This window comes from Sorex araneus, chromosome 3 (genome assembly GCF_027595985.1).
Source record: "Sorex araneus isolate mSorAra2 chromosome 3, mSorAra2.pri, whole genome shotgun sequence".
Lineage (NCBI taxonomy): Eukaryota > Metazoa > Chordata > Mammalia > Eulipotyphla > Soricidae > Sorex > Sorex araneus.
This window is the reverse complement of record NC_073304.1, coordinates 137,335,258-137,362,827: the sequence shown is the minus strand read 5'-3', so window position 1 is coordinate 137,362,827 and position 27,570 is coordinate 137,335,258. Positions and strand designations below refer to the sequence as shown.

The 27,570-nt window shown below is 40.1% G+C and overlaps 1 protein-coding gene across 2 annotated transcripts in view; it reads left to right on the top strand.

The window, feature by feature from the left end:
* KIF16B (kinesin family member 16B) overlaps nucleotides 1–27,570 on the top strand; it is a 324,792-nt gene that overhangs the window by 68,625 nt on the left and 228,597 nt on the right. For both annotated transcript variants that reach the window (XM_004610913.3, XM_055133099.1), the window contains exons 11-12: nucleotides 750–815; nucleotides 7,599–7,658. In XM_004610913.3, coding sequence (XP_004610970.2) covers nucleotides 750–815; nucleotides 7,599–7,658 — 126 coding nt within the window. The remainder of the gene's footprint in view (nucleotides 1–749; nucleotides 816–7,598; nucleotides 7,659–27,570) is intronic.

The window sequence follows — 27,570 nt, the reverse complement described above, 5'->3', positions numbered from 1 at the left end:
TTACCTCCCACGTACATACACAGCAAAACAATGCTTATGTTTGACCAGTATTTTAATTTTGCACTGAACATTGGGTGAGAGTGGTCGAGTTGTTCTTTTCTGAGGAATGTCCGGGAGTACTGCTCTCCATGCTGCAGGTTAGCAGTTAGCGTCCACCCACCTGTCTCCGCTGTCATCATCTGTTTCTTTCAGCCTTGTCTTCCACTTGTCAGATCATGGGGTTTATCATTCTCATATAAATTTTATACATTGACACTGTGGATTAGGGGCTGGATACCTAGGTTGGGATGTAGCCAGTACATGGGATGTTCCGGCAGTGGAGAGACATGGATCTAATTTGCATGTGTCAACATGGATGAACTCAAGTTTGTGATTGAGCAAAGTTTCTTTCTTTTATTAAATACTGTGCTCTGTATATTCAAGACAGACAAATCCGTTAGCTATAGGGATTTAGATTATGTTTGACTTTGGTAAAATGCCACTGTTACTTGTTTGTCTTTTTCTTTACTGATCTGTGTTGCAAATGTAGACTTACTCAGATATTGTGATTTCGAATATTATGAGATATGTACACCATGGATTAAAGTCTTAGTGATGACTGACATTCATTTAGAAAGCATAGAGCAATACTTGCATCTATGCTGTATAGTGTATTTATAAATTTTCAATAATTCATATTGTGGAAAAGTCCTTACCCTAAATTATTAATATTTACTAATTGCTGCTCTCTTTCATGTTTTAAATGGTAGATTGCTCTCCTGGACTCCCCTACCGCCTTAAGTATGGAGGAAAAACTTCAGCAGAATGAAGCCAGAGTAAGTGATAATTCATTATTTTTTAAAAATTGTAACTTCCTCTATTATTATAAGTGCTTTTTTTTAGAATTTACTTGATGAAAATACATTTTCTGTTACTTAATATCACCTCCTCTCCCTCCCTGTGTAATTTGCACAACTAAAACTATTGTTGACTTCCACTTCTCTGTGACAGCAAGTGGGTTTAAGTGGCATGTGATGTTAACTACATTTAAAATTCACACATGTGGCCTGGTGTTGAGTAGTGAGGCTTTCAGACTTTAGGGCATTAGGAGTCAAAAGAAATCATGTTCAACACTCAGGGTATAGCTCTGGTCCTCATAGCTTTATCATTGCTAACTCTTGATCATTGTGTAGTTTGGTTTTTTTTTTCACCCTTTCTTTCCCTTTCTGGGTAGTTGGAATTGCAGCTCTTAGGGAATCTTTAAATAATCCAGCTTGATGCTTAATTTCTTTTCAGTTAGATAACATTCAAGGCAGAAGAGGAAGTGGCAGTGAGTGATGGGAAGAGAGAAATACTAGGGAAACTAGGGCCGAAGGCAATATTTGTGCACTGGTGCTTTTTGAAAACCAAGTTTCGTGGCTGACCTAGTTTTGTACTTCTTTATTTAAAAATAAAAGGAGTTCTTTTTGAGGAGAGAAACAGTCATTAATAATATTTTTTGGAGTGGATTTTGTTCATGAACCTGATTGGTTAAAATATAGCGATGGAGAAAAGTAAATTTTGTTGGTAAACTCTTTGAAGAATACACAATATTGTTTTGAATTAATTTTTGTGTTTTGGGGATAGATGCCAAGAAGTGGTATTGCTGGATTGTATGGTAGTTCTATTCCTATTTTTTGGGTAGATCTGCATATTTTTTTTTATGAAGGCTGAACCAGATGACCTTCACACCAACTGTGGGTGATTCCTTTCTCACCACAGTCCTGCCAACATGGACTGCTTTCAGAATTTTGGATGTGTCCCTTCCTCCCTGGCACAAGATGATATCTCATTGTTATTTTAATTTGCATTTTCCCAGTGAATGACAATGAGCACTTTTTCCATATGCCTGTTGGCCATATGTATGTCTTTTTTGGGGAAATGTCTGTTCATTTCCTTGCCCTATTTATGACTGGGGTGGGCGGAATTTTTTTAGTTGTTTTTTAAGTTGTATAGTTGTTGAATATATTTTGCGCTTTATAGAGCCCAGCAAGCTACCAAGAGTATCTCACCTGCACAGCAGAGCCTAGCAAGCTACCTGTGGCATATTCGGTATGCCAAAAACAGTAACAACAGGTCTCAAAATGGAGACATTACTGGTGCCTGCTTGAGCAAGTCAATGAGCAACAGTGACAGTGATAGGTCTTGTATATCAACTCTTTATCTGATGTGTTGTGTGTAAATATTTTTTCCCATTCAGTAGGATGTGTTTTTAATAGAAATTGAGTTTTTTTTTCCCCACTACTGTGTGAAAGTGAAAAAAGTTTTAGTTTGATGTAGTCCCACTACACATAGGTGTGCATTTGATATATGTACATGCCATACTTAGTTTAACAGCCAAAATATGGAAACAACCCAAACACTGTATATATACAATGGAATGCTATTCAGTTGTAAGAAAGAAGAAATTCATGCAATTTGCATCATCTTGGATAGAACTAGAAGATGTCATGTTGAGTGAAGTCAGTCAGAAGGTAAGGGACAGAACAGAATGATCTCTACACAAGAAGGCAGCAAAAAAGGCCTAAAGGCAACATAATGGAAGAATTGATCCACACAGTTGAGTTGTGTGGGCCTTATGCTGGGGGGTCTTGAGGCCATGGGGAGAGGAAGAGGGTACTGGTGAAGAGTGTGTGTTGGAATTATGTACGTGAGAAATCATTGATAGCATTATAAACAACAGAATCTCAAAATATTCAACACAATATTTAAATACAATTTAAACACAATATTGAAGATATAAATTGGGTTGTGGTTTGGAACTTGTTGACATTTCTTTAGATAATTATACTGATTAATTAGTTGACAAAAAATAGTAAAAACAGTTCTTGATCTCTGTTTTACTCATAAAATTTTAATTTTTGTGTGGCAGATTTTATTTTGTGTGCTAGGATATATCTAAAAGCAATCTTCAGTTATTTCTTAATTGTTTTCAGGAATATTTAGCAAATTAATAGAAACCAATTGACATTTTAATTTGAAAGCATCATACATGCTGTGACAGAAATGACTTCCTGTCTTGTTCATAATATTTTCTAAATCTTATTTTAATTTTTTGCTGACCTTTTAAAAATGTTTGCTAGGTGATTGGTATAAATTTTATCATCCAATCATGTTGTAGCGGTGGTATCACATGCTTATATTTTTTCCTTAATTTTAGAAATGACTATTTACTCTAAAATTTAACAATGTAAGAGATCCATGGTCTACTTATCTTTCTTAAAGCTAAAATTATTTGACTGAATTGGCTGAAGAGATAGCACAGCGTGTAGGGCATTTGCCTTGCACATGGCCGACCCAGGTTCTGCCCACCTCGTAGAGCCTCGCAAGCTTCCAAGAGTATCCTGTCCACAAGGCAGAGCCTGGCAAGCTACTCATGGTATTTTGGATATGCCAAAAGCAGTAACAACAAGTCTTAAAATGGAGACGTTAACTGGTGCCTACTCGAGCATATCGATGAGCAACGGGATAACAGTGAGAGTGACAGTGGAAGAGACTTGTTAGCTTACTTTTTTTTAGACAGAAAACATCTGTTGGTGAAATGGAGAAGTATTTATTGTTAAATCCTTTGTGTTTCTTAGGTAACTCACCAGTGAGGATCTCTTTACTGATTATTACAAATTAGTCAATCCAATACACCGATCCTTTTCTTTTTTCTGTGGGAGAGAAGCTTTCCTTTGAGAAAAGCTTTCCAAAACAAAACCCCCTAATAATCATGTGACTCTAATTGCTTTACTGAAGGCTGTGGGATAATGAAGTAAAGTAATGAAGTGAAATTGGTGTGTGGAATCAGGTAGGCTGTTTTTGAGGATCTAAGCAAGTCACTCAAAATAAGTGAAAAATAATGTTAGAGAGGCTCAGTCCTATATCTTTGCTTTTTAAATTGACTTTTATTAAGAACAAAATTACAAAGTTGTTTATTTTAAAGTTGTTTCAAGCACTTAGTGTTCTAGCACCACCAGTGTGACCTTCCGTCCACCAATATTCCTTTTCCCTCCAAATCCAAAACTGTCCCCTTTGGCATGTAACAGATTTACTTTATTTTTTTTTATTTTTTATTTAAGTTTTTATTTTATTGACTCACCGTGAAAAAAATTTCAGAGCTTTCAGGTTTAAGTCTCAGTCATATACTGATTAAACCCCCATCCCTTCACCAGTGCACATGTTCCACCACCAAGAACCCCAATATACCCCCCTCCGAGCCATCCCCCACCTAAGTAGTTAACGATCTTCACTTTATTATCTCTATACTTGGAATACATTCAATATTTCAATAGAGAGCTCACTATTATTGTTTGGAATTTCCCCCCAACAATCAGGCCTGCTGAAAAGGCATCATTTAATAATCTTTTCATTGCTGAGTGTGAGGGCGGCCGCGCGGTTTTGGGTTTCTGATATTTTAGCTCAGTTCACAGTCTAGATGCATTTCTGCAAGAAGCTGCTCTGGGTGCCAAAATGGGTTAGAAGACCTCTCGATCAAAGTCTTTAGGAGCAGAGGGTTTGTTTCTCGAGCCGTAGCTCTGGATCTTATCTGGGCGGAAGGCGTGCAGGTAACGGCCCCCTCCCAGGACCACCTACAGGCTACGTCGCTAAAAAGTCCTACCTCTGGGTTGGGGGTCTTAGAGGGTGGCTCTTGCCACATGGATGCTGCCACTGACGCCATTTTCTGCTCAGAAAAACAGGGCAGAGAGGGAAAATCCTCCCTGGGTGGCATGAGGTTGTAGCTCAGTTTACAGTCTAGAAGCATTGCTTCAAGAAGCCGCTCTGGGTGCCAAAATGGGTTAGAAGACCTCTCGATCAAAGTTTTTAGGAGCAGAAGGTCCCAGATTTACTTTATATTGCTTATTCCAATAAAACTTTAAGAATTCCAAATAGGGGGCTGGAATGATAGCACAGTGGGTAGGGTGTTTGCCTTGCACGAGGCCGACCCGGGTTCCATTCCCAGCATCCTATATGGTCCCCTGAGCACGGCCAGGGGTAATTCCTGAGTGCAGAGCCAGGAGTGACCCCAGAGCATCGCTGGGTGTGACCCAAAAAACAAAAAACAAAAACAAAAAAGAACTCCAAATAGTATGACCAGAAAATATATTAGTAAGGGCCAGTCAGTAATTACCATATGACTTTGATGTATGTAAATAAGAAAATTAAGAACATTCAATACTATATAAAAAATGCCTATTCGCATTTTTATATGTGTGTTTTCAACTCTGGAATATAAAGTATATTACATTAAATTTTCTTTATATTTTATCTCATGGTAATAATCATGTCTTTCTTACCTGTCATTAATAACACTTTTAAGTCAATTCTGTGTTAATATATTTTCGAGTTTAAATGGAATAGGTAAGACCTACATATATAAATTTCCCCCCTTACATTTTATATAAACACTGTGGTTTACAAAATTATTCATTATGATTTGTTGTAGGCATTCAATATCCCAACACCAATCCCACCACCATCACTTCTTCTCTCCACCATTGTCTCCAATTTTCCCAACTGCCTTTAAGCCTATCCTCATAGCAAGCCTTTAATAATTTATTTTAATTGTTTGCTACCAATAATTTGCTAACAGAATGATCAAATTATGTTTTCATAGAAGAAAATTAATGAAAATTGTATCTCACCACAGAGCCATTAAGTCCTGTATTTGCTAAATGCTAAAATGTTACAGGTTAAACCTTCTGTGTTTATATTTTGTTAATCAAGATTGATTGCCTTCTGCATTACATTCCATCCAATCTGGTGTGCTACCGTTGGTTTATCAATGTTGTAGAGTTGGAGATGTTGCTCTAGGAAGTCTGGAATTTTTAGTGGGTAATACAGAGAGAGAGAGGGAGAGGGAGAGGGAGAGGGAGAGGAAGAGGGAGAGGGAGAGGGAAAGGGGAGGAAGGAGGAGAGGGAGGAGAGAGGAGAGGGAGGAGAGAGAGGAGAGAGAGAGAGAGAGAGAGAGAGAGAGAGAGAGAGAGAGAGAGAGAGAGAGAGAGAGAGAGTGTGTGTGTGTGTGTTGTGTGTGTGTGTGTGTGTGTGTGTGTGTGAGTGTGAGTGTGCGTGTGTGACTGCTGGAGCTTTCAGAAGTACAAAGCCTGGAGATTTCAGTCACCAAATCCACACTTAAATTTTTCAGTAGTTTAATTTCTGAGTAAGGTTTGTTTTGAGGCAGTAAACCCTGCCTGGGGCGTGGCAGTGAGAGTGGAGTGTAGGAGCTTTTAACTTTGGGGCTTGGTTTGGTCTAGACTGGGTTGACCTGCCCCCTGGTACCCACTCCCCCTCCATGCCCCGCCCCTCACCACACACAAACAATTATTTCTTTTCTTTTTTCTTTAACAAGAAGGTAATAGATTTTGAATTGACAACTAGCAAAGAAGTTTTCAGCTTCAAATTTTCTAAGTTTTCATCTCCAATTGAGGTAAATTGAAGAGTAAAATGAATGATTACTGAACAGTTGAATATAAGTGGATGAGAAATGTTTGTTTCCTCCATTTTTTGTCCATAATAAACACTTCTTTTATGAAGATTACTGACGTGAACAATCTTTTCAGTTTACATTACTTAATGGAGCATGGAAAGTATTTTCCTCTTAGCAAGATCATCAGCAAGCACATTCTGTGGGTTGACTCATTTCTGTGCCAGTTAAATAGAACAGCCTATTAGAGGGAAGACCAGTGTGTTATCAGGGCAATGTCTCCTGGGAGTGGCCTGATGGCTGTAGTAATTAAGTACAGAGACTCAGGGGGAAGGGCAGGAGGAATTCTCCTTCCCCAGCTTCTAGGAAGTCACTTGCCTTTAACCTTAGGTATATTCTTTCCAGTAGAACACATTTTTCATGTTTGTTTTTCTACCTCCAATCATGTATTACTGTTTGCTTCTTAATAAATTGCTTATAAGGTTCATTTAGAAGTTTTATGGAACCTGAAAATTTTCTCAAAGTGAAGTATTCAACACTTGGATATATTTCATAAAAGCAAGTTGAAAATAAGGTACATTTTTTAAATCAGAAATATATTTTGCTTTTATTTAAGTAGTAAACTAAAGAGCAACCCTTTCCTCCCCTCAGAGAACATGATTTATAAATTCTATTAGCTACAAAAACATATTATTGACTAAAAGAAACCTTTGTCCAAGTTGATTTAATATTTTCATCTAATTAGAAATCACTGTTTCATAATATCTAAAAAAAAGTGAACCCATGTGGTGGAACAGTGTCATCCCTAAAGTTGTAATTTTCATACTCAGAGGAGAATCTTTTATTTAAATTACACAGTGAAAAAGACAGTTGCAAAATTAGATGATATGACAAAAGTTTTTTCTGTTCTTTTGCTCTTAATGTGACTCTGTTAGATTTATATTTTAGTGATATTTTAGATGACAATTTCCATCACTGATAGTTCTTTCAGTGATGGAAATTGTCATCTAATTAAAAAATGTGTGTGTGTGCGTGTGTGTGTATGTTTGTGTGTGTGTGCATGTGTGTGTGTACATAGTCCTCCTATAAGCTATAAAAGCTTGGAAATTTTCTAGAGATTATTCACAGTAAGTTTTTCTAAAAATCAATCACTTGTTTATATTTTTCTTCTTAGGTTCAAGAATTAACCAAGGAATGGACAAATAAGTGGAATGAGACCCAAAATATTTTGAAAGTAAGGACTATAAAAAGATGTCTTAAGTTTACTCTGGTCAGTTTACTGGTAAAAGTTTTCCTTTTTCAAACATGACTGCTATTTTCTTTGCATAAGGTAAGATCACTGGAAGCCAATTAGTGACCTTACTGGGTTGGTGTTTGGAAATGACACAGGAGGCTTTTAAACATTAAAGCTGTGTATGCTTTTATGTATAATGTTGCTATTTAAGATGTCTGCTTTCACTTTTTGTAGATTTTTTTATATTTTGATTCAGCACATGTTAACCACTAAATATTAAAGGGTATTTGCTTTGCCTTTTTGCATTTGTTAAACCCAACACAAAAGCTATATGTTAAGTGAAAAATATACTTCCTATATAAATATTTAAAAATAAGTTTGCATTGCTTAAGTAGACTTCAGAAATTTTAAACTTATAATTTCTTACTCGGATTTCTGTTTATCTCAAAGGAGAGACTGCAGTGGCCCCATGTATGTGGCGGCTCATTTTGAAAGGATGTTGGCAATCACCTTCATTTTTCATGCTCTCTGCTTCAGCTTGTTTGTGCTGTTTTTTTTTTTTCTTTGCTGAGTTGTTAGAAAACTAGTGTCATTTTGGGGTGTTAGCTGCACTAGTTTGAGGTCATCTTTGGATTTTGTACTTTCGAAGCTTCTGTCTGAGAGAAGGTGATTCCAAGGTTATTGACTCCTGGGTTTGTTTTTGAAATGGATTGAGGTAGAACTTTCTCTAAGGATCAAAACTTTCCTTGGAATTTGGTCCAGGCTAGATACATGGCTTTTAATAGCATGCCTTGCAGAGCCCTAAATTGGACCTCCTTCACCTCAAAATGCATCACATAGCTGTATTTTCCTAGGGGTCAGCTTTTGGGGAACTGGATAAGCCTGTGAGTTCTGTAACAATTTTCTTTGAAGGGGTCCATTCCATAGGATATAAAGTTCCTGTGCCACTTTGGCAGTTGGGCTGACCCTGGGGGTTAGAGGCTATTTTTCTTGAGATTGGAGGTTGTATGAAAGTACTTCATGGTGGTGGGTTGTGATGACCTTGAGACGTTCTTTGCAGTAAAGAAAGATTGAAATCTGTTCAGGCTTCTTTCCTCTCCTTTTGATTGTGATGATGATGTCATATTATTTATAGCATTTCTTTCATTCAGTGGTTTTGGTGTGGAAAACTGAGCCAGAGGCCTCCTTCTCTCATTTATTTATTTTATAACAGACAGGTGGGGAATAAGCAGCACCCAGCTATGTGTACAGTTTTGATCATTTCAGTTGCATCAACTATAAGAAATAGTGCCACACCTCCTGACAAAGTGGAACTCAAATCACTTGAAGTTTCAGGACTTGATATACACTTTCCTTAGTGAGTTTGTCAAACTGAGAGGACTAATCTGTCCCACTTAAAAAAAAAGAGAAATCAAATAATTGTCTGTGCTGTGTAGAGCACCTGTTAGCAAAGGAACTAAGCAGCAGTAAATTGAAAAAATGTCAGCCTCATCTCTTTTGTGGTGTCTCTCCTTGACATCTTTGCCAAGATATGCACAATGAGTGTCACTATGTGAATCTTTGAACTTCTTTTAATAGTGTGTTTTTTTTTCTCTCTCATAAGGTGATTCTGGGTCCTAAATCCTTTTTCAATTCCATTTCTATTTTTCAGAAATCTTATTAATAAAATCTTTTGTAACCCCACGAGAAGACAGAATGTGATATGCATTAGGTGTTAAGGAAGGGTTCTGAGAAGCTAATGATATTTCAAAAAACTCCCTTTTTTGACCTTGCAAGCTCATTTCAGATGGTATTTTGACTTTAACTATTGTAGTTGTTTTCTGCTTGTTTGGTATTTTTAGTGTGTCATTATCACTTATTGGAAGACTGTGCCTGAGGGCTGAGGTGAAGAGGATTGCACACAGAAAAATAAATTTTTGAGGCAAGAGTCTTGGAAAATTAATGGGGAAAAAAGCTTGTATCTGTGTCGTTTATGTAATCCTCTCCCCATATTTCTGCCTTCTGTCAGTCAGCAGTTATCCCGGCACTGCTGCACAGAGCGCGCTCCAGCCCAGTGGCTTAAAACAACGTTGGCTTTTCCCTCCTGCATCTGCAGCTTGGCTGGTGGCTGGCTGGTCTTAACCCATTTGGCTGGGCCTGGATCCAGGCCGTGGGTGGCTTCCAAATTTGTTCCACGTGTCTCTCATCCTCGTGGACCAGCTGGTTGCCCGGGGCCAGCTCGTCTCCTGGCTTTGTCCACCATGCAAAAGGCAGGCCTCGTCGTGCAGTCATACTCAGATTTCTGCTTGTATCCCGTCAACTGGGATCACACTGACCCATGGTATCGCTTGGCTGAAGGAAAGCCAATGGGAGGTGTAGGTTATTTCCCTTGTGGGAAGGCTGCCGGGAAAGGGCTAAGTGCATAATCATATCTGTGAGATCAGTGGCTTTTTTCTATGTGTTTTCTATGTGTTTCTCTTAAACTAGAAATCTTGAAATCTGGATAACTTGCTCTTTTATCAGACTTGTGAGTTTTGTAGAAACAAAGCAGTAAATCCTCAGGATTATTCATTTTTATTATTAGGATTTGGTGGGGTACTCTGGCACTGTATGTGTTTTCTTCTCTCCCAAGCCCCTCTTCCTGAGCACCTGAGGAAAGAGTCAGGACCAGAAGACTGAAGATCATCAGTGTATTGGGGGAGGCACAGGGAGATGCCTTGGGTGCATACTGCCATAGTGAGCGCCTGTTGATTGCTTTGTTGTGTCCAAAACAACTGGCAAGACTTCACACAGTATCCATGAGCAGACTAAGACTTCACACAGTACCCATGAGCAGACTCAAGACTTCACACAGTACCCATGAGCAGACTTAAGACTTCACACAGTACCCATGAGCAGACTCAAGACTTCACACACTACCCATGAGCAGACTCTAGACTTCACACACTACCCATGAGCAGACTCCAGGGTGTTTGAAGAGAGAACTCAGGAAAACTCATTTCAGTCATCACACTATCTTCTTTGGCCTCGTTCAGCTTCCTGTGTAGTAATCTTGTATTTTGTCTTTTAATTTTAAGACCTGAGAGTATTAATGTATCTTCATACATCATGAGGAATTGCCACAGGAATATATGGTAGCCCCCATCATATAAGGGCATTGTTGAAGCGGGTGGGAGGTAGTCTCAATTTAGGGTGCAAGGCAAAAGGTCTCTTGAAGTTCCTTATACTATTTATTAAAAACCCCTCATTTCCCAGGAACCCGCTAGTTTCTGAACAGCTTCATGTGAACAGGCCCAAGAATAACTTTGTTTCCTTCTTTTTAATGGAGTCTGGGGATTTCCTCACTCTGTAGAGTGAAATCCAAGGGACTGTTGAACAGGGGAGCGTGGCAGGTTAAAGACTGTTGGGTAGATGGATGCAGACACAGGCAGTTTCCCGCCAAGGCCGAAGGCAGTGTGGTGCTGAAGGAGAGCCCCGGGCTTTGATGCGTGGAGCTGGCATCTTGGACTTCAGTTCTCCTTTTGACGCAGTGAGTCCTGAAATACACCCAGGAGCTGTCATGTTCTCTAGTTCTCAGCTTGGAAATCATGGTGGATGGCAACTCTTCCTTCTTTCCAGGCTGACAGAGTAAAAGATGATAAAATGCTAAGTCATTTTGCAAGTAGAAAAGGTGCCTGTGTTAAAGAGCTCCTTCTGAAGCAGTCAGGTAGCAGGAGTCTTACTGGCCTGCATACATCTGCTATCTTTGCTCCTGAATCTGCCTTTCTCCTGCTCGTTCATCTCTGCTAACATCCCGACTCTCTCATGGCCTCAGTTTCACGCATGGTCTCTCCGCCCCGGCACCCTCCTCACCTTGAGGCTGTTTGGTGATGCTGGGCATTGGCCTGTGTTGCTCCACCAGGAGAGATGCTTCTCCTTTCTGATCTGCTCTGAATCCCCAGGTGCTTTCTCTGATTACCCCTCTCTCCGTTTTAGGGGCAGGGAAGTTTTCCTCTGCACTTCCAGTGGCATTTGTCATAGTACTCATCATAACCTTTGGCGGTGTTTCGACTTTCTCCCTCTAATCCGGAGCAGGACCTGGTGCAGTGGCTGTGTCGTACATCATCCTGCAGGCCAGCTACAGGAATTCTGCCTCTCACTATGGACATGCAGGGGGAAAGGACTGATTATAATAGTGTGAAGAAACTAAAGTTAAAATCCATATATTAATTTGCTGTCACAGTAAAATGTTACCGACATTTATTTGCTTACTATGTGCAAGGCTGGGAGACTGTGATGAAAGTGTTGGTGAGGTTGTTCTCTCCGAAACATCTTTCTGTAGCTTGTGGCTGGCTGTCACCTTCCCATGGTTTCACTTGGCCTATTCTCTGTGTGCCTGAACCCCTAGCAGCTCTTAGTGTCTGAATTTCCGCACAGAGGATATGGTCAGATTTGGCTTGGGCCCACCCAGAAGGCTTAATTTTAATTTAATTGCCTCTTTGAGGCCCTGTCTCCAAATAATTACATCCTGAGGTAATGGGGGTTAGGACTGCAAAGAATTGCAGGACGTAGTGGAAACCATGCAAATGTGACCAAGGGGAAAAGTAACGCAGACGGATGTAGAGTCAGCACTAGAAATTCTCCTGACTCTAAGTCCTCCTCCTTATTTTCCTCACTCCGATTTGAAAGATATCAATGACAGCGCATTTTTATTCTTGGAAGGAATGTGACTGAGTTTCAGTAACAGCTTTCTGTTCTTCATTTTGATCAGTGTGACCTTTGCTTTTTAAAGTGTTCCTGGACCAACAGCATCGGCCTTGTCTTGGAATCTGGGAACTGTCTACAGATGCAAACTCTCAGGGCTCACTTCAGATGTCCTGAATCGGAATCTGCACTTAATTTAATTTTGTGGTGCTGGGGCCTCACCTGGCTATTCTCAGGGATCACTGCTTGGCAGAGCCTGTGGACCATCTGAGGTACCAGGCATCAAGCCCAGGTGGGCTGTGGTGCAAGACAAGCATATACCCATTCTTCTGTCTCTGGCCCCGACATTTTTTTTTTATTATTAAAAAAAATATTCATTTTGATTTGGGGGCCACAGCCGTCTGTGCTCTGTGCTCAGAAATGACTCCTGGTGGTGCCTGGGGTACCATTGGGCTATTGAGCATTGAACATGGGTTGACCTCATGCAAGGCAAATGCCCTGCCGCTATACTATCTCTCCAGTTCCAGCATCTGTTTTTAATAAAATACCCAACTAGAGTATCTCTAAAGCTTGTAGTCTGAGTGCTAGACTAGAGGGAAGCTGAAGTTTTTATTGGGGGCAAGGTGGGGCATACATGATGGTGCTCAGGGCTTCTGCCTGGATCTGTGCCTAGGGATACTCTGGGTAGACTTGGAGGACTTTACGGGGTGCCTGGTATCGAACCTGGGTTTGCCACCTTCAAAAGAGACACCCTGTTTGTTATAGGACCTTGCTGGTCCCTGAGTGAAGCAGTCTTGAGCTCTGGCTCTTAGGTCCATTGTCCTTTTCTGTCCTGCCCTGCGTTAGAAAGGGGGCTGTGCCTTCTGGGCTGGCAGGAGACTTAAGCGGTGTGTATGGTCCGGTGCCCAGACTCCTGCACTCTGGCACAGAGCAGCCTCCGCCCGACCCATCAGTCCCAGCTTCCAGAAACACCCCCTCCCCCTCCCCTCTCAACTAGGAGTGACTCCGGTTGGCCGCAGCTGTCTGTTTATGGGCCACTCACACCTGCCTTATCTGGGTTTCTGACTTTTTCTCCTATTTCTCTGGGAATTGTTTGCTAATCATAACTTGGGCCTGTAAACACGACCATATTACATTTTGGTATAACTCCAATGTGGACATCTGCATTTTTGTTTCAAGTCAAATAGAACTCAAATCCCTACCCAGGCAAGGCAAGCAATTACCGAGGCAATTGCAATTATCACTAAAATACATCTCGAGAAGACACCTTTGGAACAGCTCGGGAGACAGGCGTGCAGGCGGTTATCGGAAGGCCCTGGCAAAGAGTGTGGCTGTGATGCACAGACGACTCCCCAGTGCTCCCTTGGGTCGAGCCCCAGGGCCGGAAGCTTTGGAGCTGCTTCTGTGTCATGGCCAGACCCGGTGTCACTGCAGAGTCCTTTCCACATCTAGGTATCTTGATTTTTTCAATTTTCCTTCCACTGCCATCTCTTAAGAAGCTGGTGTCTGTGATTTACTCTTCCTCTCTAAGTTGTTCTCTATCTGGTCTCTTTAAATACCGCTTCTGTAGGTTTTACAACCTGGCTGAATTTGTCTTTAGATGCTATTTCTCCTGGGATTTGGCACTTAACCTCCTAATGAATCCAGTGTTTACATCCAAGCCTTGAGCTGAATTCATCCCTGAGATATTAAGTGAGATATTAAGTATTGGTTTCTCATTTGCACACCCTACTCTGCCCACCGCTTAGCCTCTCAAGGGGTTTCCTGAGTGGCTACTTAATACCCGTCGGCCTAGTTTTTAGAAATCCCCTGTTATTCTCTAGCCGATGCCCATGGTTTTCAAGTACTGAGGACTAACCTGCCCATGTCAGTCCCCTCCCCACTCGTCATTTCTGTCACCTCCTTGATTTGTTGGGGTCTGTGTATGTTTTGGTTTCTCCATTCTGGCATTTTATAAATGGTTAAAAAATACAACACTCAGAGAGAGGTTTCCTGACTTCCAAATCCTTAAGCTCCAAATAAATCCCAGGCAGTTTGGATGGCAGCAGCCAGCTCTCGAGCTTCTGACAGATGGCACAGCAGAAGGGAGCAGACTCGGGGCCGTGCCTGCCCAGAGCTGAGCTGCAAAGTGCCGCATGCAGCCCCGAGCCTGCTCTCTGTTTGACATCCCCCTGCCCCTGCTTAGCCTTCTCATTTTTTTTAGTGAATTGGTCTCTCTTCGTTTACTGAAAACATATTTTTTGATTCCTCTAGTGTCTGACTTGCTTTTGTGCTTTTCTGGCGCTGCACAGGACCTTGCCTGTGACATGGCCCAGGGTGAGTTAGGGAGGAAGCCGATGGCTGATGCCGTGGCTGTAGCTACACAGTCTTGTCCTTGAACAGCAATCCGTTAGGACAAGTATCAGTTGAATTAAAATGGTTGTTTTTAAGTCATTAATTATGACATTTCCTGCTCCCCCCCTTTCCCATAGTAAGCTGTGCTTGTTGAATTTCATTTGGAGGATGGAACATATTTGAATCTCTGTGATAATGGGATCCTAATGCAAATGATACAAGTTAAAATTCCAGTGGTGTCTGTCTTGCAAATAGTCCCTCTCTTGCAAATAGAAGAGGCAGGGATAGGTACATAGATGGAGGAAAATGTTCCCTTTCAGAATGTTTTGAGAAATAAGAAATATGGTGAGGGGGCTGGGGAGATGGTGCAGTGGGTCTTGCACGTGGCCGCCCTGGGCTCAGTCCTTGGCACCAGGTGCAGTCCCCATGCCAGGAGGGATCCCTGAGTAATGTGGAGCACAGCTGGGTGTGGCCCCCAAACTAACAGAAAAAGGAAAAAAAAAAGAAATAGGATCAAATAAAATTGAAGTCTTCTATTGGTCTCAGATGTTCTGAGCTTCAATTTTATGGAGGCATACTTTATGCCAGTTTCTTCTTGTTTTATGATACAGTCGTTCAACTTGGCCTAACTAAAGTTTTCCATCTAGAGGAGAGGACTTTTATCGGTAAATTCAATGGCTTTGGAAGCGGACCTGATAACTGGGAATGCTGCTCCTTTGATTTGTGCTCCCTGGATTTTCTGCTCTCTAGAGTACTGAGTACTCAGGCTTCAAGATGACTGACATATGAAGCATGGGAGAAATGGCATTTTTCTCATAACTCAGTCTCCTCTGAGTAGTTTATCATGACATTTTCATGGATATCAGCTTTGCTCAGCTTTTGGATAAAGAGGAGATAGCGCTTTCTGTCGTTGATCACCTTACTTCATCTAAACTGTTTGGTACTTGATGGTTCAAAATTCTGGCCTCTGGCTTACTCATACTACTTTTGGTTAGTTATTGCCTTCTTGGCAGTGCAAAGTATTATCTCCTTGGCTATATAAAGACACTACATTGAGTTTCCATGTATTCTTCCAAAGTAGAGATTGATTGGCTGGGGTAGGAGTTCTGTTGTTCGTGTTCTTTTCCTTTCAGTTTTCATTGTTAAAAGAGAGTCGTTCAACTCAGCACCCATGTATTGGCAAGTCCCCACGCTCATGGCAGGCCTCTAGTTGCTCAGTCACTGCCTTGTGTGTTTCACTGTTGTAGCACTTCACTTGTATCACTTGTCATCCCATTGATCCTCCATTTGCTAGAGTGGGCACCAGTAACATCTCCATTCGTCCCTGTCACATGCTGGTGTAGCCCAGTGATATCTGCTTGCTCCAGGAACAGGAATTTGCAAAATTCCAAAGCATTCTGGCAAAAACAGGATAAAAGATGATCAGCATTTTTTTGGCAAGTTTATGTCCCAATAAGCAAAGATTGCTGCCTATGTCAATAAGTAAATCTCTAGCATTGGTGTGTGTTTGAAAATACTCTTGCTGTCATTGTAATTGTTTTTCTCAGATTACCTAAAATATAGTAACTCCAACAGACTGTTGTTTGACCCGATTTTCCCCCTCCATGTTGGCTCCGCTGCACCCCATTGTGCCTGAGGGCAGGCTGGCCATGGTGGTTTCACGAACATGGTCAATGTTTGGCTCACTGCCTCTTGGGGATGATTTGGCTTCATCCTCAAACTCATTCACTTGGTGGTGGCAGATTCCTGGGAATGCTCTGTCCAAGCATTTTTCGTTTTTCTTTTTGGCTTTTTGGGTCACACTCAGCAATGCTCAGGGGTTACTCCTGGTGGTGCATGGGTGGCCATATGGGATGCTCGGGATTGAACCCGGGTTGGCCGTATCCAAGACAAATGATCTACCAGTTGTGTTATCATCACTCCAGATCTCCAAGCATTTTTCAAGCCTTCACTTGCACCTCACTGCTAAAGACCCAAAAAGTCATATGACTAAAGCCAATTAAAGAGGTATAAAAAAATAACTAGGACACAGCAATAGAAGATCTATATATGAATGTATGTATATGTAGAGACCCATACATCTCTAAATCAATGGGTGTAGGTGCAGTGTAGATGAATTCAGGGAACATGATGAAAAATCATGGCCTCTCTGCTTCATTCTCTAGGCTGATGTGGGTGACTTTGCATTTGAACAAAGGCCACCTTCAGTACCACTATGATCAAAATGCTTCATCATTTTTCAGTGCATTCACACAGATGATCTCATTGTGTTTTCCCTGATGTGAAGCAGTAGAAGAAAGAAGTTACTGTACTTTATATAGTTTGCAGTTGTTAATTTGTCAGCCTCTCATTAAAGTCAGACTCTGATGGTTAATTTCTGTCAAACTGTGTTATTCCTCTTTGAGAGTTCTGCTCTCGCAACTGTTTTTAAAGATGAGGCAAAGTGATAAAGTTCGTTGTTCTCTGAAACCGAACTTGATAATTACTAGTGGGGATTGACTGTCACTGCTGCCGCATTGGAGTGTGACTGAGGGACTCGTCAGGGTCGATGGCTAAGCTGAACTGTTCATGTAACTGGCATTGATGCTGTTAATAATGCCTAGCCTGTCTCATTTTCCATGGCAATTTTCATCCTGAAGGAACTACTCATAAATAAAAGTATCGCCAGTATATGTTGGGTCTTACTTTTGAATAACGTTTCCGGTGCAAAAGGCTCAGAAATAAGTCAAGTGCTCCCTATTAAATGTTGGTACCATGCAATAAATCCTTTTGAATACAAATGGGGTTTTTCTTCTGAATTTCTGCAGTGAGGTATGTACAATGATGGGTTCTTACTGCATATTTATTGCCATGGTTAGTGAGGAAAAGATTGCCTGGTCATGTGGATGTATGCTTTATGTACACATGAACTTAATGGGTGTGCTAAATTGTAGGAACTTTGCTTAGATGGAAGAGAAGCTTAAACAGTGATCATTTTATGGCACAGATCAGTTTATTGTCCATGTCACCAGAAACATATATAACACACTTTGGAGGAGAGTAGTTCTCAGAGCTGTGAGTTTGGGTGGTGGTGGCGTTTCAGTGAGCCTAGGAAAGAAGTGCTTTTTATTTTTATTCTTCTTTTAAAATAAGGGCCATTGTGGTGGTGCTTTGGGAACACCTGGACTCTGTCCAATGGTCTGAGAAGGAGAAGGGGTTTGTAGTGCTAGAGACAGAACCCAGGACCTCACATGTCCCCGAGCTGTCTTCCCAAGCCCCCGGAGAAGGTTCTCACCAGCCTAGTCTAGTTACTTTAGTCTATCCTGTGCTTCTCCCCATCGACTATTCTTTAGAGCCTCACTGTACTTGTTGCAGACATAATAGTATATAAGGTTGCGGCTGGAGCAATAACTCAGTGGGTAGGGCATTTGCCTTGCACGTGGCCAAACCGGGTTCGATTCCCAGCATCCCATATGGTCCCCTAAGCACCGCCAGGAGTGATTCCTGAGTGTAGAGCCAGGAGTGACCCTTGTGCATCGCCGGGTGTAACCCAAAAAGCAAAAAAAAAAAAAAAAAAAGTATATAAGGTCATAAGTGAGTACATAGAAAGTGTTTAGGGTGTCCAAGACATATTGTGTCTCTTACAGTGATGTTCATTTGTTCTCATTGATTTTGTTTCCTCTGAATTTATGCTGTTACCTGTAGAACTTGGCTTTCAACCAGCAGTATTTTCCTAATTGGGCAGAATAAGAAATTATTTTCAAAAAACTATTGAAAGTAGAGTTTTGTGTCGATAAAGCACGATTTTTTACTTTTGAGATATTTTGTTATGTTGCATTTATTTTGTCAGGTGGTATTTTGTGTTAATTTCAAATAACAAAGCCCTGTTTCATACTGGTTTAGGTGGCAAGGGGATTATTGACAAAAGATTATTATTGAAGGTAAGTGTAGGATTCAGGCAAGGTTTGGTCAGGGCTCTTAGTCTTAGGGAGTGTTTTTGATTTCCCTTTTTGGTATATTGACTTTCTCTTCAGGCATTCTGCTCTCAGTAGAGCAAGGTGTGAACTGAGCTTTATATTCACTCACTGTACCATCTGGATTTCACGAGACTAAGCTTCAGAGTGTCTAGCAAAATTTTGAACTTGACTATTTTGGTGCATTTCTGAACCAATTTTAAGTTTAGGTACATGCCCTCTGCTAACAGGTGTAGGTTTTTTTTCTAAACCCATCACTTTTTGGAGGGAGTATGCCCCTGGATGGGTAAAGATGGACCCACTGCCTTTGGACTTGGAGTGGGTGCAGGCCACAATTGCTGGGCAAGGAGGAAGTCTTGGTGATGTTAGCCATATTTTTCCCACGTAGAACCAAGGTAACCTACTCTAGTGTAAGATAATTCAAAGACAAACAGGACAGACACATCTTGTTGAAACATTCCTTTTTTCCTTAAGAGAAAATATTTTCATCTACTTCCTTTATAACAGAATTTCTGTATTCTAAAAAATTACATAAGTGGGCCAACTGCCTGTATGTACGCTGGCGTGCGTGTTCTTGGTGAGAAAAGGCTCTTTTCAGCTGTTAGAACTGAGAGATGACACACAAGGAATTTTATGTATTTAAGTGCCTTTTCCTTTTTTTTTTCTGTCTTAGATTGACTCTGTGATTGGAAATGAGCTCTAAATGTGGGTGTGTTCTCCAGCTTTCCATATTGTAGTTTTGAATGTGGCTTAATTTCCAGGTGACCCCGTAGCTCGCTGTTTCCCAGGCCAGTCTACCTAGCAACAGTTACCATGAGCAGCACTTGGCAGTGTTCTCCCTCTGCGACACAACAGCAGGTTCGAAGAGATTACTTTTCCTTAGCATCCCGGTTCATTTTGCCTTTGCATTATTTAAGGGTGACAGCAGTTTCTCTTAACTCCAGGCAGCCGAGCTCCAAGTCTCTTAGCAAAAATGATGGTTTTAAGAAGTATGTTTCTGTGAGACAGTATAATTAGCAAGTGGGCATCCACTGAAGAAGAAATATGGTCCTGGGCCGCGTGTGAATATTTATTACAAGGATATTCCAGTGCTTGCGAGGGGTGGAGAGAGATGGCTATAAATTTTTAACATTTTATACAATACTTTATGGCACCAGCTTTGCCAGTTAAAAGCAACCTTACCAAGCAAGTTATCTATGTCTGTGAGACAGTGTGAGAGAAATAAGCTCCAAATAGCTGTGATTTCTCCTTGAAAGAATCTTAATAACACAGACATGACTGAAGATTGTCATTTCCCTCAAAATCTGATGTGCTGTATGCTAAACCTTCCGGTCTTTATGATGAAAAATAAATACTGTCCTGGCATTTCTGGCTGATTTGACTGAAATCAGTAAACAAAATTTGCTGTGCACTTTTTGAAATTGCTAAATTTAGTTTAAAAAACAATATGAAATAATTCAAATATTTAAATGTCAATTATTCTGTACATTGTAGAAAGCAGATGACCCCTTGTGCTCTCCGCAGCCCCCCCCCACCACACACACATGCACACACACTCATATAAGTGGTTTATTTTGGAATCACTTGAGGATCATTAAGATTTACCATGTACGGCTGGAAGATAAAGTGGTAAAGCTCATGCTAACATGTTTGAGTTCCTGAATTTGATACATGGTGTCAGCTGATCCCTGTTGTTCCTGAGCCACTTCTGGGCCAGGCCTGGGCTCCTGGGCTCACCAGAGTGTCCCCTACGCACCCTTGAATACCACTCACTTGGGAGCGCCCCTCAAAGAAAATGAACAAAAGATAAACATAAATATCTTGTTTATCTAATTTTTGACATTGATATCTAACATACAAAGCATGTGAACTCTGAAGTGTTCAGGGCATACTTTTCTGCAGAGTGGGCAGGGTTCTCTTGGTGGTGCCAGGGTTCAGCTGCGTGCAGAGGAAGCGCCTTAACCCCTGAGTGATCTCTTCAGCCAACTCAGGAGTTTGGATCTGCACATACTCCCAGGCAGCTGGTTCCCCAGCTCACAGTGCAGACACCCTCCGCTCCCCCAGCTCTCTCTGCTCCTTCCTGTCAGTTACTTCTTGTCTCCCTCTCCCAGACCCACTACTATTTTGGCACCTGAATTTTGGTGGTTCTTAAGGTTCAGACAAATCCCACCATGGATGTTTTTTTTGAATTCCGGTTTCTTTCGTGTAGCCCAATTTCTCTAGGATTCATCCATTTACTTTGTAATTCATTCAGTTAGTTTGTCTAACAGTAATTTATTTCTTTATTTGGACGATTATTTCCAGGTTTTGCATATGATGCTTCTCTGAACAGTTTTGGACCTCTGGTAGGTGTATGCATTCGTTATGCTCCTTTTCAGGCTGTTATGCTGGTAGGAGCTTGGCTTCTCCTGTTTTTCTTCTCTAGATCTCTTCTCAGTCTGAGTGTGAACACACAGTTTCCAATCTGAACTATCCCAGCTTAGCTTGGGGGGGGGGACCCACAGAGCAAGGCAAGACTCCTGAGAGCTCCCAGGGCAGCCTGTGCCAATCCAATAAGTGAAAAATTGCCCCTTCATGCACAGCAAATGCTTACAAATTGTGTGACTTCCTTCCTTAAAATGCACACATGCAGATTATTTTTTTTTGGAGGGGGGTTGTTTTATCCAAATCCAATTGAAGTGATTAGTGCAAATTAATTCTGATTTTAGTTGATTCTTAGAATGAGAGTTGTGAAAGTTGTCATTGAGTTTAAATGTGCTCTGTGTTTTTTCTTCCATTGAGTCCATTTTTGTTTTAAAACAGATGCATATTTAATAGTTTGCCTGGACACAAACTGATTATCCTATGTCTATAGTTCTTTTTCTAGTAATTTTCTGGGCTCTGAAGTCCAGAAGGTAGAGAGATGTTTTAATTGTTCTGCATTCCCCTTCTTGCACCCAGCAGTTAATAATGGCAATGGCAATGGGAATAATTGTGGATAACATAGAGTATAACCTCACTGTGTCCGGGCATTGTTCTAGGTCAGCAGTGTTTCCAGTAGAGATAATGCAGTCCACATAGTGGCCTGTAAGTTGTCTCGAACCCATGTTTAAGATGTGAACAGGACTAGCTGACATAAATTATAGTAGCATGTTTCACTTAACCCAGTGTCTCTCAATCGAAACATATAACTCTCAAGTACACATGGGGTTGTGGAGGGACTCTTCCTCTTTGTTCACTTAGAGAAGGTAGATTTCCAGGGGGTGCTGGGTGATTTTTTTTCTATAACTTGGTATGTTAGATTATTTTGTTGAAACTCTGATTTTTCTATCATATTAAAAGCATTGGCATCTTAGTATGTAATTTAAAAGTACTAGTGCCCGTTCGAGTAAATCGACGAACAATGGCATGAGAGTGATATAGTGAATGAGGTATTTGATATTCTAAAAATCATGACAGTCATGAGTTTTTCAAAACTTCACAATGCTTCTCAACTTAGATGTTAGATTTTCATCAGATACATTTGATCTGTATTTTTATTTTAAAAAATTTACATAAAAAGTAGGTTTTCACATTGTGTTTAGACAAAATTGAAAGTTTTTTGTTGCCCTAACAGTAGGAATTTAAAAGTTTAGACCAATAAATTTTTAAAAAAGAAAAGCTTATTTTTTTCTCTGCATCAGTCACATTTTAAATATTCAATAGTCACATGGTGCAATGTTTTAACTGGTGGTGTTAACTTTTTCCTATTCAGAAGACATGAAGATTAATTCAGTTTGTAGGGTGTTTGCCTTGTACGTGGCTTACCCGTATTCGATTCCTCCGTCCCTCTTGGAGAGCCCGGCAAGCTACTGAGAGTATCCTTCCCACACAGTAGAGCCTGGCGAGCTCCTCGTGGCGTGTTTGATATGCCAAAAACAGTAACAACAAGTCTCACATTGGAGGCGTTACTGGTGCCCACTCGAGCAAATCTGTGAGCAGTGGGATGACAGTGATGTAGTTACAGTGATTAAGTTTTCCTATTCATGAAGGTATTGCGTTATTACAGTTATTTCATTTTATGGACTGGGGATCTGAGATCCAAGGGCACACAGTTAAGATGGAAGAGGTAGGGTCAGAATTTGAACCCTTACTACAGACATCACCATATTGTTTAGTTTTTATTACTCAAATTATCTTCATTTTTTCTTCACATGCAACTGCATCGGCTTTCATTTTGTCTTTCTCTGACTTCTGTCTTGATTTTTCAATTTCATATTATAGTGATGGAAAAAAATAGTTTTTTAAAATGACTTTCGAGACTGGTAGATGGTACAGTGGGTGAGAAGCTTGCCTTACACACAGTTGACCTGGGTTTAACCCCTGGCACTCCATAACTCTAAGCCCTGCCAGCAGTGACCCATGAGAGTAGAGCAAGGAGTAAGCCCTGAGCACCACAAGTATGCCCCCCCAAAAAAAAAATCCACCCCCCAAACCCTCCAAAACAAAGTGAACCTTTATTTGCAGTTTGGTTCATCTATATGTTAAAAACCGAAAATGATGATGGCTATTGTTTAATTAAGCACCATCTGCTGTTATCTCTGTAAATGTCAAGACAAGATTTGCTGTCTTTGGAAAAGAGACTCAAGTTTCCTTTTGAGTTTTGTAATGCCCTTTCTTTATAAAAAATATTTTTATTTTTTCATTTTAGCCACCATGATTGACGGTTTCACAGTACTGTCAATGGCAGGATTTCAGTAATGTGCAAAAGGAAAAGGAGAGAGAGAGAGTGAGAAGGAAAGTGTCTCCCATAGAGGGAGACTGCAGGTGGGGGTGGGATGTTGGAGGGACGGGTGCTGGATCATTTGGACTGAAACCCAATTATGAACAGCTTTGTAATGGTCTATCTCATGGATATTCTACTAAAAGAAATTAAAAAAAAAAGTAATATGGGTTCATGCCCGCTTCAGTCAGCTTAATCAGTGGCCAAATAAATAGCAGCACTACTACATTAAAAAAAAAAGGTAGGATTTTATATTTCATGCATATGACACCCCCGCTCCTTTCCCACCCACCCTCCTCATCTCACTGCCATTTAAATTTCTGTTCTGCAGATCAGGTTGTCTGTTGCCTGAGGCCATTTGTTGTTTTCCTTGCTAACGGTTTTTTGTATTCTGCTTGTAAGAGAGAGCATTTTGCATCTGTCTCCTTTTGGCTCACTTCGATCAGCATGATGACCCTCCAGTTCCATCCATGTAGGGCAAATTGCATTATTATCTCTTTCCTTGTAGTCAAGAAGTAGTCCATTATGTGTATGTACCATATATATATATATACATATATATATATATTTTAATGCAGTCAGCTATTCTTGGGCAGTTAAGTTATTTACAGGTTTTAGCTCTTGTAAATAGTGCTGCAATGAACATAGGTACACAAATGTCTTTTCCAAATAGAGGTTTTTGACCCTGGGGATAGAAATGTGATTACTGAGTCATGGAAATTCAATTCTAATTTCTTTGAGAAGTGTCCATATTGTTTTCCAGAAGGGTTGAATCAGTTGATGCCCCTATTAGCAGTGGATGAGGGTTCTTTTTTCCTCCACATTCATGCCATCACGGATTGTTTTTATTCCTCATGATGTGTGACAACTTTATTGTTGCAAAATGATATCTTACTGTTGTTTTGATTTGCATTTCCCTTATGATAAGTGAGGTAGAACATTTTTTCATATATGTCTTGGCCATCTGTCTTCTTTGAGGAACTTTCTGTTCATCTCTTCTCCCTTTTGTTTATTTATTTATTTTTTTGGTGGTGGAGTTGTTTTTTCTTCTTAAGATTTACCAGTGCTTTATATAGCTTTGAGATTAACCCTTAGAATGGGGGTGCAATCTTTTGAATTGTCATTGTAATTTAAAAATAAATTCTTCCGGGGAAATTGGAGATAGAAATTTTTTTGTCCCCAGACTGAGAGTTTTATCCAGTATTTTTCTTAAGAAACAAGTCATGATATTTTTCTGGTATCCTTCCCCACCCCCATGGTGATAATAGCATCTGTTTATATATTAATGGTGTCTTTGGGCAGTTTTCAGAATTTTTTTATTTTTATTTTTAGAAATGTGTTCAATTAGCTATGTAGTTTTACTTTATACAAGGTAACATATTACTTTACAAAATAATGTTACTTTGTAAAGTAATATATTACTTTATATGTATTGTTTTTAAAGAATTATTTCATTAACTTTTAACTGCAGTAACGGTTATTTATAAGAGATCTAAAATATGCTCCCTGGCAATAAAAAGTGGTCTAGACTTGTGAAATATTATTCTTTTAAGTGTTGCATGTGCAGTAAGTAAATATACACTATCATAATTGTTTTTGCTATGTTTAATCTTTATTGTGCTGTTTTTATATTTCTTGAAGATCATTTTATTTCTTTCTGAGGTCACTCTTGTCCATTTTAAGGATATTGTGTACATCTTATGAGCTTTTTACTACTTACCATGCCAATGAAATGGACAATGGTGTTTTTATTTCTTGAGTTTTTTTTTCTTCTCTCATGACACGTGGGTAATGAGAGGATGTTCTAAGGGGCTTGAGAGTGGCACATGTCACACCGTTTAAGCTCATCTAATCATCATGCCTTTCCATTCCAGGTGTTTGTTTTATTCATTCTTTTGAAATCTCTTGGCTAGTTTGTAATGATGTATATTTTTCAAAAGCCTGTGGTGACAGAGCTTTTACCCTAACAGTTGTGTGACTTAGACCAGGTTGTACCCTTTCTCTTTTATCTCAGAGTTTTCATTCCTAAAGCCAGTGAACTGGTTTCAGTGAGCTCTCAGGGTTCCTTCTATTTGCGATGGACTTAAATTCTTCTCCAGGGCTGCCTGGCTTGAGCCCAGGTTCCCCTGTATCTTGGGCATGTGTACCCTGCCTGTTCCTTTCTTTCTCTTTGGTGAGTTTCCTTTTGATCTCTTGCCATTGGAATTTGTTGTGGTTATGTGGTGGAGAGCGAACTCCTTTTTGAATGTACCATAGGTATTTATGTTGGACATGCAGAACATCATAATACAGAACATTGCAGAATCTTGACTTCGCTTTGTAGATTTTTACTAACCACACCTGCATATCCCATGACCAGTTGAATAAACAGAACTTTATCCGCCCTTCAGACCGTGCTTTCCAGAGGAAGGCACTGCTTCTACTCACTGCTCCTTCAAAAGAATATGTTCTAGCTGAACTTCCAAAAGTATTGTGTTGTTTATCTTGCTTTTAACCTGTATACATATGGAATCATGCAGAATGTATCTTTTGAGTGAGTTCAGTTTTTGAACATTATGTTTGTGACACTCATGTTTTTTATTTTTATTACTGCATAGTACTATTTAATATGGCTAAATTATATCCTTTGTTATTGTTATAAGAAAACTTATTCTTTCTGCTCTGTGACTTTGGGGCTAATATTTGTGTTTTTTGGTGAACACGTTTCTCTGGGTGGCTGCATAGGAATAGGATTGTTGAGTCCCCGCCAGGTAGCTGTCAGCATTAACAAATACTGAAGATTGTTCTCCAGACTGATGGTGCCATTTATAGTCTCACCTGCCGAGTGAGAGGCTGAGTTCCTCCACGTCATCACCAATGTTTGCTGTTTTCTTTCTTTTTTCCATGTTAGCCATTATTTTGGAAGTGTAGTGATAACAGATTATACTTATATTTTAGAATTTCTGGTGATAAAAATCAGTTTCATTAGCCTCATTTTCCAAATGACTTCACCAGGTCATCAAGTGAGTTGTCCCATCATTTAGCATCCGCTGACATTGGGTACTCTTCCAGCTTTCTCCAGCTTGCTTCACTTTATTTATACATAAATTTGCCTTCCAAATCATCTTGGAGAGCTGTCACTCACTCAGTCACTAGCCTAATCACAAATGTTCAACAGAGACCTTCTGAGCTATTTGAAGCATGCCAGTGCAATTCACTGGAGCCAGTCCAAGTTTGGTTGTCTTTTGGATTCAACTTAATTATTTCCACTGATGTAAGTTCATCTACGCATTCTGTTGGCTTCCCCCATCTCTTTTCAGTTAGTCTGAGCCATAGGTCTTTCAATTTATTTATTTATTTATTTTGAGGCAGTTTAAAGTTCTTCCTGCAAAATGTAAGAGAACGCTAATTGTAGTAGAAAATAATGAGCATATTTAAACCTCTTTCCTCTTCTTGGAAAACCTTTTTGATAAATGCTCCTTATAAGCTAAAGACTTAAAATTATTCTTGGCAAAGATTTTTTTAACAGAAATGTTCAGCAATAATCTGTTTTAGCAACAATGCCTGCTTAAATGATTTCTGAAGAGCCTACTAAGAGGTTTTAGACAATACATACTGTTGTCACAGTAGATGTGATTTCATGTATCTGTGATCCAGGCCATAAGCCATCATCTAAACATCTTTCTTACTTTAATAATGTATTATCTTTATTTTGTAGGATCTATATTGATGTTGCTTTTCTAATTCTTGATATTGGTTACTTTCATATTTGTTCTTTTAAATTCGATAAATGTCGAGGTTGGTTTTTTTTTTCAGTTTTAGTCCTCACATAGAATGAATTGGTGTCTATTAAAAATCAGATGCACCAAGGGGCTGGAGCAATAGTTAAGCGGGTAGGGCATTTGCCTTGTAAGAGGCCAACCCGGGTTCGATTCCTAGCATCCCGTATAGTCCCCTGAGCACTGCCAGGGGTAATTCCTGAGTGCAGAGCCAGAGGTAACCCCTGTGTATTGCCAATGTGACCCCCCCCAAAAAAAATCAGATGCCACCAAGCTGAAAATCAGAGGTCAGGCTAGTAGCTTCCCTTGTTTAGGTAACATTGTAGTGATCAGCACAGTCTTTTTGTTCAGCATGTTGCTTACAAGAATGTTCACTTAGTGAGAATTCATTAAGTTGTTTTCTTAGTGATTTGTGAGCTTGTCTGTATGGATGATATGCTTCATAAAAATCACCTTAATGAAGT